General features: G+C 55.4%; 1 protein-coding gene across 1 annotated transcript in view; it reads right to left on the bottom strand.

Moving 5' to 3' along the window:
• Positions 1 to 13,585, bottom strand: part of TBC1D22A (TBC1 domain family member 22A) — a 324,756-nt gene that overhangs the window by 217,198 nt on the left and 93,973 nt on the right. Inside the window, 2 exon segments of the mRNA XM_030322325.1 lie at positions 2,905 to 2,967; positions 6,128 to 6,256. Coding sequence (XP_030178185.1) covers positions 2,905 to 2,967; positions 6,128 to 6,256 — 192 coding nt within the window.

The following is a 13,585-nucleotide window of genomic DNA, read 5'->3' as shown; positions in this document are numbered from 1 at the left end:
TTCTATCGTGATTCAAGTGGCTGTCATAGTCCCAAGCACAGGTGTCAAAACCAATCTAAATGCACACTTACAATGGATACGTTTTACTGTCCAGCCACCAGACCTCAACAAAGCCCACAGGAGGAAGCGGACAGTTGGGGGGGGGGGAGGGAGGGGGCGGGTGGCGAACCGAGCGGACTGCGCATCCCCTACTGAAGGGACAGGAAAGCGTGGGTAGATGGGGGATGTGCCGAAACCCTTCTTCTGGGCGGTCAGAAGGCCCAGACGTCAGCGAGGCACACGAACCAGCTAAAATCCGAGTCACGCTGTCCCTGTTCCAGACGGTCAAGTACAACCACGTGACTAAGTTCCAGCCCGAGGGACAGAAGCACAGGTACTGGGAACACCTTCTAGGGAAGAGCGGCAAGGCGAGGGGCGCGCCCTCCTCACTCCTGCATGTGGAAGGGAAACGCGGTGCGGAGAAGCTACAGCAGCAGCCGGGGCCGCGGGGGGTGACGCCAAGCACAGCGGCAAAGCCGCCTCACCGCCGGGGGGAGCCCGTGCGGGAGACAGGAACGCACCCGTGTCCCGCCAGGCCGCCTGCTGTCTGCGGCAGACCCCTCTGAGCCGAGCCGCCACGACCCTGCGAGCTCTACTCTACGAGCGACGTGTCAAGTGGTAGGAAAAATATAAAAATGACGGTAAACCGAAGATCTGTGGCAGACTCTATTTTCCGTTAAAAAAAATAAGTAAAAAAGAGGTCACGATATGTTGTCCCTCGTTTTGCAGATACGGTTAAGCACAACCATTGAGAAGGACAATCAAAAACAACCGCCTCAAGATGCCTGCTTCTGTGGGAAACTAATTCTCTCCTTTTGTGTGCTATAATCTACAGGCACTTCTGCTTTCGTAATCCAGGATTTTTGTTCAACAAACTCACTAGGCATATAAGAGACAGGAGAGTTTAAAAGTGCGTTTGCCGGAGCACTCGAGACACAAACAAGTGTTTCAAACCGTAAGTAAAAACCATTCCACTTTAAAGAGATACCATTTACAAGAATAACAAAAAAATGTGATAACTAAGAATAAATCTAATAAAACACATACAAGGCCTTTCCCGGGACAAATTTTACAAGTACACTGAAAGGCATCACAAATGGCCTAAAAATGGAGACGGTGCATATTCATGACAACAAAGAGGATTCCGTAAAGACGTCAATTCCCCCCATCTGATCTACAGATTCCGCGCAAGCCCAGCCACGAATCAGACAGACAGTAAAGACAAAAACGGGACAAGCAATCCCAGGAGTCTGACTGTGAGAGTCGGGTGGGAGCGCACAGGCCTGAGGCCTGGAGACGACCAAGGGCACCAGGGCCCTGGCAGCTGTGGGACTCGGTACGAGGCTGAACTCGCCGGCAGGTGGGTGTCGAGGGAAGACCCCTTGAATTCTAGGACAAGACAGAGAACAAAGACGCACGTATGCAGGCGTAAGGAGGACGCACACCAGAAGGGACGCTGCAAACACGGGGAGACAAGCTGGAGGCCACACTTGAAGCCGGGCCTGACGGGTCACTTCAGGGGAGAGCTCACTGGAGGGCGACCTCACCTCGTAAGCAGCCGGTGAGTACAGACGAATGAAAAACGGAGTGTGAAGGACAAATGAGCAAAGCTTCAGATGAACCTATGGGAGCGGACTGACTACACAAGGTACGTGTAGATCTCTCAAGAAAGGCAGAGCGGTGCCAACCAGAAATGAAGGGGCCGAGAAGTTCGGCCACACTGAAACGAAGTACTTCCGGTCATCAACGCCACCCAGAAGGAAGTGAGAAGCAGCCACGGGATGGGAGAGGACGCGTGTGACGTGCAAGCTGACAAAGATTTAGAATCCCTAACACATTAGGATCGGCAGCCAATAACAAACTAGATCAACCGCCCACGAGAAAAATGGGCAAAAGACAGAGGGCAGCACCCCCCCGAAAAGGGACCACGGAAACATTAACACAGGAAGAGATCACGGCCACCAGTAAGGAGAGACGCGGAGATGACGACCAGGAGGAGAAGGCCCGCTGGCGGGACAGGAATGAGGAGGACGAGGGGCGTGGTCACAAGGCGTGGACGAGAGTGAGGGGGACACGGAACGTGGACGTGGGGCGTGGACGAGGAGTGTGGACAAGAGTTAGAACGACAAGGAGCGTGGACGCTAACCGTGGATGTGGGCCGTGGATGAGGAGCATGGACACGGAGTGCGGGACTCGAACACCCCACAGGCGAGCGTCTGAGGAGGGCAGTTCCCCCGGGAGCACACTGACACCAGCCTGACAGGCTCCCGGGCTCACCCCCACCCCCACCCCAGCACAACCGTTCTACTTCTCCTCAACGCCCCAGAGAAGGGCCTGATCACAACACGTCAGACACGACCCAGACGTCCGGCGACAGGAAAAAGCCACAGAAAGTGTGCAATATTTGACTGACGGACGATCACCCAAGAGGACGCACAGATGAGCTGAATGTTAGCAAATGATGTGGAAGAAAAACACGAGTTGCAGAGAGAAGGCCACAGGACACGTGCTGAGGTCACAGGATCACAAAGTCAGGGGGCCGCTCACGTCGCGGGGGCCCTTCAAGAGCAGGGTAGAAACCGTGGGCGGCTCCAACGCCACGGGTCCGACGTGAGTGGGGCTCTCCCCTCAGGTGGGGAAGGACACACGCGCGCACTCCACGCACGCCTACCCGTGTCTTCCGTACGCGTCAACGCCACACACAAAACAGCGACTCCTGTCCGTGATTACGTTCTCGAGGGCCACCCCACACGTGCTGTGGGTAAAGCACCCCAACCACACAAACCACGTCGCTAGTTCCGTGGGCACCCACCGCCCCGACCCAGGGAGACACCGTCCACAGGAACTTGCGATCCTGGCTCTTACCTCCGTCACTTTGGGTTGAAGTATTAACGCCTCCGGACTCATTCGAGGGATGTCTATGTGGATCTGCGGATGCAGGGAGAGAGGTGTTATTTTCAAAGATGACAAATGTCGGCATAAGTGTGATGAGAAGAGCAGTGCTCAACGGCGATGAACTGACCCGGGACTCTAACCCGCTCCCGCCCTGAAAGTACCAACGCCCTCCGTGGCCGAGTGCTCGAGGGGGCAGGTTCTAGCCGCACAGGCCCAGCACGAGGGCTTGCCGACACTTCCCACGAAAACACTTGCTGCCCGATCAGGAAGAGAGCAGGCCCTCGGCTATTTAGTAACAGAATCCATAGCAATTAGTAAACATTGATTCCCGGCCTCGGACACGGGAGCAATTCAGGTACATCAATAGCGTACGCGTTTTCGGCCGTGACAGCTTCTTCTTGGCGCCCAGGCCACGTTTTTCTCCACTTCACAGAGTCCGTGGGGACCCTGGGCACTTTTCAAAGGAAGCACTTAAAAACCTCTGCCAGCATCAGCCGATCCCTGCTTGCGCGCCGCCTGACCCGAGAGCCCTAACGAAGCCCCCGACACGGCAGACGACGACACCCGCAGGTCCAAGCAGCAGCGAGTAAGAACGTTCGGGGCTTGAGCTGGCGCCACGGGCTGGCTCCCAACTTCCCACGGGCACGTCCACCTCTGGCCAATACCGTCACCGTCCCCAGTCACCCAGGAGAAGGCCACAGAGGCCGAAGGAAGACGTGCACATCGTAATGCCGAGAAGGAGCCAACGTTCAGGTTCGTTCCCGTCAGTATGTGCCCACAAGGACTCCACTATCCACGGGAACAGGACAGCATCCTTGCTCTGCCTCACGGGCACGACAGCCTGGGCACCATGACTGAGGCCCGGGGCCCAGCATCCTTGTCTAGAAGGTGCCTGCCGCATCCCCCAGAGGCTTACCCTGGTGAAGACCACCCGAGGTGGGGGCCATCAACCGCGCCGATGCGAGGCGTGGCGGCTGCTTCCCCACTGACAGGTCCCTGCCTGGAGCCCTTTCCTCGGCGAGAACCCGGGCGCCAGCATCCCATCGGCAGCACCCGCCCAGGGAGAGGACCAGGAGGGGCCCGGAGGCCAGTGGACTCGGTGTTCGGGGCGGCACTGAAGGACAGCGGGCAGGAAAGCGAGAGAGGGCAGGAGCCGGCCCGGAGGAAACCATCAGCCCCACATCCCCTGAGCAACGCGGGGGGGAATGGAAGAAGCGTGGGCCCACGGGCGGCAGTGCCGAGAGGGAGGGGTGCAGTCCAGACCGGGGGCCAGACGACTCTAGTCTGACCATGTCCCCTGCCCCAGGGTGCCCTCAAGGGCCACCCTCAGAACACGGCTCCCGTGCCATCACACTCCGGTGGGCAGGCCAGTGGGCACCGTACCTACACCTGCCGTCTGTGCCAACGGGAAGGGGCTGGACACGCGAGGCGGGCCTGCTTGGCGGCAAAGCGAGGTGACATCACTGCCGCGGATTACGGTTTTCTCCGCGATGTTATCGCAGAAACATCTGGGGAATTCACAACAACACGGAAGCTTTTTATTACCTATCATCGTAACTGAATAAAGACACATGCGACCTGTATTTAATTAACTCTCCCTCAAGAAATTCGTAACAGAATACAGTTTGGTAAATCTCACAGATAGATGCTAGGTGTCATCCTTTGGAAGTCTTTTCCTCGAATAAAAATGCATCAAAAACACATCCAAAACAATACCAAGTGGACCCATTCCCTAGAATTAGTGAAGTGGAAAGAGAAACCAGGTCAGCTACTATTGCCCCAACGAAATCCAAGTGCAAGCTATCTTAAATCCGTTTCTCAGGGTGCCAGGCAAGCAGCGCCTTGCGCCCTGGAGCACCAAGGAGCCAGAGGCAAGGGCCCCGCCCCAGAAGGGCCTCTCCCGGGTCCTTGCTCTCTCGCACGGCGATCGCCCCCCCCCCCCAAGCTCTACCGTTTCCCCTCCATGAGGAAGATCTTCTCAGAATCCATTTCCCTTGAAGAACTGTTGGTCACCAATCAGAGGGAAGGCCTGTCTTGGGACCTTTGTAAAGATCTACACGAAAGTGACAAAGAGATGTGGAGAGCCCATATCTGAGGCAGAAAAATTCGGCAAGGCTCCTTCACCCAGAAGGAGGGTTTCCAAAAGGAAACATTCAGTACTAACGTGTCTCGGGAAAGTCAGAAGCTGACTGAAGAAACAGGAAGCAGAGCTATCACTTAAGAACTACCTTTTTGTTTAAACACAGCCCAAAAATGAATGAACAAATGAATGAAGGCAGCACAAACCATTCTGCATTTCACACATTACAAAGACAGTAAGAATGACAAAGTCCTCAATGAGCTTTTCTAACAGCAAATTCTGAATGCACTGTGAACTATAAATCAAATGTAAGGATTCTTCCCCTCATACACACTGTCAACTGTTCAAGAAGCCGTAATTACACCATTTTGTGTTCAACGAGGGAGCAGAAATGATACACTGCTACACGTTTTGCTGGAGATGAACTGCACCCCCCCAGTCCAGCTGCCCAGTCAGCTCTCGTCTACCCACACCCCACCCCTCTGTGCCCCAGAGAGTCAGGGCCCACAAAGCCCACGGAGACTCTCCTCCTCTGAGGAGGACATGCCTATCCGGGTCCTACGGGCCCAAGAGCAGCTCTCTGACACAAGAAAGGCCGGGCGGCTCCCGAGGCACGTTGTCAGGGCACCAACAGGGGACCTCAGGCATCCGCTCTGCAACTCCAATTAAAAACATCCTCGTGGGGCGCCTGAGTGGCTCAGTCGGTTGGGCGTCCGACTTCAGCTCAGATCACGATCTCACGGTCCGTTGAGTTCGAGCCCCGCGTCGGGCTCTGGGCTGACAGCTCGGAGCCTGGAGCCTGCTTCCGATTCTGTGTCTCCCTCTCTCTCTCTGCCCCGCCCCCATTCATGCTCTGTCTCTCTCTGTCTCAAAAATAAATAAACGTTAAAAAAAAAAAATTAAAAAAAAAAAAAAAACATCCTCGTCACTTTTATAGAAGGAACCGGAGATGAGCAAAGCACTACCAGCAGGAGCACACCGTCACTTGTTCATTCGTCAGCAAACACAAATCCGTGGCCCGGTTAGGAACGCACCAGAGCAAACAGCCCCTCCCGCAAACCATCACCAGGCCAGGGCCCCTCACGGGACGTGGAGCGAGGGACAGGCGCCCACCTGCCTGTAGGTGTCCTGGTGAGCGTCGTCGTGCCGGGAGTCGTAATAGTGCTCGATGAACGCAAAGTACTCTTTCTGCTTTCTCTGGAGCGTGGCTGGTCTTCGCTCCACGTTGGCAGGAAGGTAACCCTGGGTGAGAGAAAGAACAAGAACAAAAAGTAGGTACGGTTAATGCCGACTCACAAAGTGTGAAATCCAAAGGGTCTTAACTGGGTGTGGCACTCCCAAACGGGGGGGACGAGGACGGTAAGCGGAAACAGACACGAAGCACATCAGGGACCGAGCCCGCCAAACTTGACCCGTGGCCACAGGAGTAGGCGTCAGATGGGAGCCAGGCTTGAACTCTGTGCTCTTCGAGAACAGGACTGAGATGAACCCCTGGTTCTAAACGGCTCGTGTGCCTCAGAGAACTCGGGAGTCTGCACGGTCTTCAGACCAGAGTACATGCGGGTGCTCGTGTGTGCTCATGCATACATTCAACGTACACACAGGCATGTGCATGTACGTGTATGTGCACACACGTACGCACATCTGGAGAGATCGTCGCTCATGCAGATTTCCTCCTCTCTCCAAAGACTTGTGGGCGACTGGCAGCCGCAATCCCAGGACATAAAGTGAACTCAAACCCAGAAGGACCAGGCGGCTCAGGGTGGTCACGAAGAGCCCAGTCTCCAGGGCCAGACTATTGGCGTTGTACGTGCTTTGTATTTTGTTGCTTCTACTTTCTTTAACTTTTAGTTTATTTTTTTTGTTTTGAGAGGGAGAGGGAGAGGGAGAGGGAGCCCAAGCAGGGGAGGGGCAGAGACGGAGGGAGAGGGCTTGGGAGAGAATCCCAAGCAGGCTCCAGACCGTCAGCGCAGAGCCCGACGCAGGGCTTAAACCCACGAACCATAAGATCAGGACCTGAGCCGAAATCAAGAGTCTGACACTTAACCGACAGCCGCCCAGGCGCCCCTCTTTGCTTCTGCTTTTTAAATCAACATTACCGACATGTCACATATAAGATGAAATGTGCCTCTTTCAAGTAAACCCTTCCATGACATCTGACAAGGGTACACAGCTGCGTCACTACGGCCCCCGTGAAGACGTGGAGAATCTCTGTCTCCCCAAAACCTTCCCCTGTGCTCATCCCCCTCTCAACCAGGAGAGCCCAGGGAGCCGCACAACTCCTCGCGGACCGCCCAGGCCTGGCCTAGAACGTCACGCAAATGTAATCATTCGGGGACCCACGCTTTGTTTCCGCTCGGCCTGGCGTCTTTGTGATTTTTTCCAAACCGACGAGGGGACCGGCAGCCCATCCCTCGGCTCACTTCTCCACCCCACGGAGACCCCGTGGCCTCCCAGCCACTCACTTCCTGCTGAGCGTCCGGGGTGTTTCTAGTTCGGGGCTACTATGAATAAAGCTTGTTGCTACTATTCTTGTACAAGGTTTTTATGGCTACAAGCTTTCCTCTCTCATGGTTAAACACCTAGGAGTGGAGTATTGGCTCCAGGCACATGTACATGTTTCGTTTCCTAACAAACTGCCAGACCTTTCACAAGAAATGATGTGGTTTCACACTCCAGCTAACAGAGGATAAGAATTTCAAATGCTCCACACCCTCCCTGATAGTATTGCCCGTCTTTTCTTTTTTTAATTTTTTAATGGTTATTCATTTCAGAGAGAGACAGAGACAGAACACAAGTGGGGGAGAGGCAGAGAGAGAGGGAGACACAGAATCCGAAGCAGGCTCCAGGCTCCGAGCTGTCAGCACAGAGCCCGACGCAGGGCTCGAACCCACGAACGGTGAGATCGTGACCTGAGCCGACATCGGACGCTTAACCGACTGAGCCACCCAGGTGCCTCTCTTTTTTTAATTTTGTTAATGTTTATTTATTTTTGAGAGACAGAGAGAAACAGAGCACAAGCAGGAGAGGGGCAGAGAGAGAGGGGGACACAGAATCCAAAGCAGGTTCCAGGCTCTGTGCTGTCAGCAGAGCCGGATGTGGGGCTTGAACCCATGAATCGCAAGATCATGACCCAAGCCAAAGTCAGATGCTTAACTGACTGAGCCACCCAGGCACCCTGTACTGTCCATCTTTAAATATTAGCATTCTGGGGGTGCCTGGCTGTCTCAGTCAGAGCATGTGACTCTTGATCTCAGGGCTGCGAGTTCAAGCTTCATGCTCACTATAGAGATTACTTTAAAAAAAAAAATCGGGGTGCCTGGGTGGCTCAGTCGGTTAAGCATCCGACTTCAGCTCAGGTCATGATCTCAAGGTTCGTGGGTTCGAGCCCCATGTCGGGCTCTGTGCTGACAGCTCGGAGCCTGGAGCCTGCTTCGGATTCTGTGTCTCCCTCTCTCGCTACCCCTCCCCCATTCATGCTCTGTCTCTCTCTGTCTCAAAATAAATAAACATTAAAATAAATAAATGAAATCTTAAAAAAATAAATATCAGCCATTCTACTGAGTGGCTTTAATCGCACATCCCCGATGATTAACAATGTTCAACATCTTCCCACGTACCCAGCCGCCACTGCTTCTCTTCTCTGGTGAAGTGTCTGTTCAAATCTTTTGCCCATTTCTTAAACCAGGTTATCTTCCTAGTGAGTTTTATGGTTCTGTCTTCTAGAAGCAAATACACATTACGATTACATTCTCCTAATCTAGGCCCTGCCTCTTTGTCTCAAACAGCCTAAGTTTTAAATTTCCATGAAATCCAACTTATAAAGTGTTTCTTTTATATTTAGTGCTTCTTCTGTCCTACATAGGAAAGATTTCCTCCTGGTCTCTTCCCTGGATGTTCTGAAGCTTTACCTGGCTACCTCCTGCTCATCCCTCCAGCATCTCTTCGACGATACTTCTTCAGGACCCCTGACCCGACCCCCGAGGCCAGGCTGGTCCCTCAGGGCTCCAGCTGCTCCTGGCACGAGACCCCCACAGAGCCAGCCCCTCACCGCACCAGCCACATGGCAGCCAAATTTTCATTAAGTGAATTCATGTATGAGCAAGTGAACAAATAAATCCCACGTGGTATTTTCCGCCTTTAAGATGCTCCCACATCTGCAGCAGACCTGTGTTTGCTGCTGAATATCTATACCTCCCTTGTTTCCACAGAGCCCTGAAGATCCTCCAGGAACCACACATCCCTGTTCTCAACCCCTTCCTTCAGGAGTGTCCCTGATGGGCCACCCCACTGGCCACAGGGGCTGACAGGCTCAGAGGCAGAGAGGGGACCCAATGCAGGCACAGAAGGCAAGCCCCACGGCTTTTCTTTGCTTCTTCCTGTGAATCAGGGAGAATGTGCAGAGACTGGAGCTGTGGCAGCTGCCCTGTGGCCATGCGGGAGAACCACAGGCTGTGGGTCCGTCACAAAGAGCTGACCTGCAGAGCTGAGCTCAGAGAGTCACTGGCCTTGATGAGGTCGGCCTGAATCCAACCACGTCTTCTCAGTTGTGCGAGCACATCCGTCCCCTTTGCTTCCCCAAGGCATTTCTAGGAGCATCGATTCTCAATGACACTCGTGCACACATTTGCTTTCGCACACCGGGGTCACACCGTTAAGCCTCTTGTCCATAAACACATACTGGAATATAACATGCGAGCACACACCATCCAAACAGTGGGAGGAATTATCATAACCACACCTGGCTCGAGGCCCCTGGGAGCCTCCTAACCACTGTCCTTCACCTCCTCCCTGGAGCTAATAAGTCCCTAACTTCTAACACCAGGCAAATGTTGCCTATTTCTGAACCTTCTACAAATGGAATCATCTTTTCTGTCTGGCCGCTCAAACTCAACATTACATGTGAAAAGCTCACTCATGTTTGGAACACGTTAAGAATAGCTTTCACTGTTGTGTGTTCCCGCGTACAAATTCCATGCTACCGTCAGCAGACATGTGGACTGCGCCCACTCTGTGTTCTCAACATTCTCCTTCCTGCCCTTCACCGCCCATGACGTGCATTCTGTCAGATAGTTACCGAGGAGGCGAACCACTGGCCATGCCCACCTTTCACAAGTTCTGCTGCAGAATTTTCCGAAGTGATTTACACTCCCACTGGAGGTACGTGGCAAGTTCTACATCCTTGCCAGCACTTGGTGTTGACAAACTTTTTCTTTTCAGCCATCCCGATGGGCCTGCAGCGGTCTCTGTCAGAAGGCAGCTTTGGGGCACCTGGGTGGCTCGGTCAGTTAATCGTCCAGCTCTTACCTTCGGCCGAGTTCGTGATCTAGAGGTTCATGGGTTCGAGCCCCAAGTCGGGCTCTGTGCTGAGTGGAGCCTGGTTGGGACTGTCTCCCTCTCTCTCTGCCCCTCTGACACTCACGCACATGTGTGCTCACTCTCTCTCTCAAAATAAATAAACTTTAAAAAGACAAAAAGAAGGTAGCTTCGCTCTGCATTTCCCAGAAGACTGACGGAGCTGTTCTGCGTCCACACCCGGGAAACGCGTGGACGAGCATAGCCCGGTTTTCTATTGGGTCGTATTCGTCTGCAGGCATATCACGCTCTCCGCGGGGGAGTCCTCCGTAAGTCTCTACTCCTCCTCCCCGTGCTTTGCCTTTTCTTCCCACTAATGATGTCTTTTGATGAAGACAAGTTCCTAGCTTTAATGTGGCCCCATTTATTAATCTTTTATGATTAGTCCTTCTCGTGCCCTTTGTAAGAAAATGTCCTTCATCCAACCTGCCATGCTTACACATCGCACTTTGAAATCACGACCGTGTCCCCAACGTCGTTAAGTAGTGGCCTCCGGCGGGGCCGGCACAGGACAGCACGCTGGGAACCGCTGTCCTCGGGTCCGAGCCACGTGGGGCTGCTGGTGTTCTACATCGGCAGAGCTGAGCGGTCACCAGGCACTGAAGTCTATCCTGCAACACCGCTACCCAGCCTCTTCCAGAAAGTCTGCCAACCCGAAGGCCTTCCGCCACATGTACTTGTGTTTGCACGTGTTTATGCTCGACCTTCCTCGTTCTGAACAGGGTGACAATCTTTTCCCTTGTCTGGTATTCTGAGCCACGTCTGACTTCTTCCTGAGGCAAAATCCCCACAAGCAAGCTGTTCGTCCAAGGCCACACCGGGCACACTGAAAGCTCCCGATGCTTCTTCCCAAGCAACCCACCAGGGAGGGCAGCAGTTTCCGGTCTGGGAGCCCAGCCCCCGCCCTTCAGCAGCACGACAAGGGGCACCTGCCTGAACTCCAACAGGTCGGGAAGGGGCAGGTTCGCCAGAGGGTCCCGCTGACAACACAGGGAACCCCGACGGTGGGAGCTTCTACCGCTGAGCATCGGTGTCTATGCTCCCACGTGCGTGCCTCTACTTTCTGGCCAGACGAGAGATGCTCCTGTTCTAAAGGCAGATGGGTTCACACACTCAGAGCGGCGACGGCAACGATAACCCAGGCGCACACAGGAGTGCCAGGTGTGCCCGGAGCACCCCTGCCGCAGGTCCTGCGTGAGAAACCGCCCGCCCCGGGGGCCTCCACAGTCAGACCTTTTCTGCCGGCACCATGCGGCACGGGGCGCTCTCCCTGTCGGGGACCCAGCCCTGTCCCTGCCAGGGGGCCTCCCACCCCAGGGGGAATGGCCAGACCTGAGGAAGGGCACTGCTTCATCATGTCAGAGACCATCCTCCTGGCAAGCACCAGGAGCGACCGCACCCACCTGACCTCACTGTGACTTCACTCCCCATGGCCATCACCTGGCAGGAAGAACAATTCCTATCCCCAGGAGGCCACGGCCACAGCTGAGTAAGAAAAAGCCCAACTGCTCACCCGGCGCGGAGCTGCCCGGAGCACTGCCTTGAATCCTGCCTGGCGGGTGGGCTGGCGGTGTTGTCACTGACGGAAGAGTAAAGGCTCAAGAATGGTCACCGTAGCCGAGTTACAGGGCCTGAGCACGGACTGCAGCCAAAGCCAGGCCTGAGAGGCCCTTACCTGATGCTGCCCTTCTCGGGGGATCCGGGCTCACTTCGCACAAACTCAGAAACAGGTCCCCACCCCGTGGGGTCATCTACACACATACACACACACACACACACACACACACAGACACCTGGGCTCTGCCCGTGTCCCGGACCCTCGGACCCTGGGCTCAGCTCCGGGAGGCAGAGATGCCGAACGCAGCCCTGCACTCGTGCCCGCCCCAGGAACCCACGGGAAGGCAAGTTCAACCTTCCCGCCAGCACACCCGGGAACCGTGCCCCTGCACAGAGGCGGACGCCCTCCCTGCGCTGCCGTCAGCCCCTGTGGCCTCTCTCTGCACCCTGTTCCCTGGGCCCAAGACCCCCCCCCACCTCCACACCAGGGCTCAGGAGGGGCTGGGCAGCTGAGACAGAGGCCGCAGACGTGGAGCAGCCCCTGACCTGGGGAAGCAAGGCTGGCCTCTCACCTCCTCCAGCCTACTCTCCAGGGCCCGAGTCCCCACGACCTTTCCCCTTAGCACCTCCCCTGCCGAGGCCGTATCCACCGGACCAAAGACCCGTGGCTGCGGCTGCCTCAGTTTGTCGCTGGAGCTCAGCTCCCCCCAGCGGCTGTCCGGTCAGCGCTGCGACCACGCTACGGCGGGTAACCTCTCTTCAGACGGCACTTCCCCCAGAGACCTGCCCTGCCCCATCTGAGTCAGCACTCTGACCTCGGCCTCCCTCCCCGGGCTCCAGGTGTTTCCAGACTCAGCTTCTCAGAGACGCTCAGACACAGAGACGTCGCTTACTCTGTCTCTCGAGCTCCCGCAGGGGGTTCCTGACCCGTGCTCACGGAGACTCCAGCCCCCCACGCCCAGAACACCGAGGGGCGCACCACAGGTTCCCCGTGCAGGCTCGCTGAGCGAATGAATGATGTCACCACTCCCCAAGGACGGCCACGGCCCCGGGCGCCCAGGGAGGAGGACGTCTGAGAGACCTCATGAAAAACAGTATCGGCCGGTACACAGTTCTGGGTTCGGTCTGGGTGGGTCTGGGGTTGGCACTGGTGGTGGAGAAGACAACGGTGTGGAGGGACAGAGCAAACGCCCTGAGAATGGTCACACGACTGCACAGGGCACACGGGGGGGCGCTGTATCCAGGCTGCCCCCGCCCCTGGCGGGTGAGGAGCGTGGGCAGGTGCGTGGCGGCCGGGCGGCAGGCCCTGTGTGCCAGGCCAGGGCAGCGGGGCCACAGGGGGTACAAGCCAGGGAACAGTGTGGGCAGCCCTACAGCAGTCACATGCAGTGCCACCAAAGGATTCTTCGTGACCGTGTACGAGGACTCGAGCATTCTCCCAACCCCCAGATTCTAACTTCACTACTGGAAGAGAAATTCCAAAAGGCAAGCGTGTCACAATGGGAGCACGGGCAATAAAAAGCCCCGCACACACTCCTGACACTCACTCCTAAAGGAAAACACACATATGCAACTTGAGGCCTCTCGATAATTAAGCCAGACTAGAAATTATGCAAACGAAATATGTTCAAGTACGCAATGAATTTTAAATGACACAAC

The sequence above is a fragment of the Lynx canadensis genome, chromosome B4 (assembly GCF_007474595.2).
Source record: "Lynx canadensis isolate LIC74 chromosome B4, mLynCan4.pri.v2, whole genome shotgun sequence".
Taxonomy (NCBI): domain Eukaryota; kingdom Metazoa; phylum Chordata; class Mammalia; order Carnivora; family Felidae; genus Lynx; species Lynx canadensis.
The sequence above is the reverse complement of the archived record's forward strand: the minus strand, read 5'-3'. Positions and strand labels throughout refer to the sequence as shown.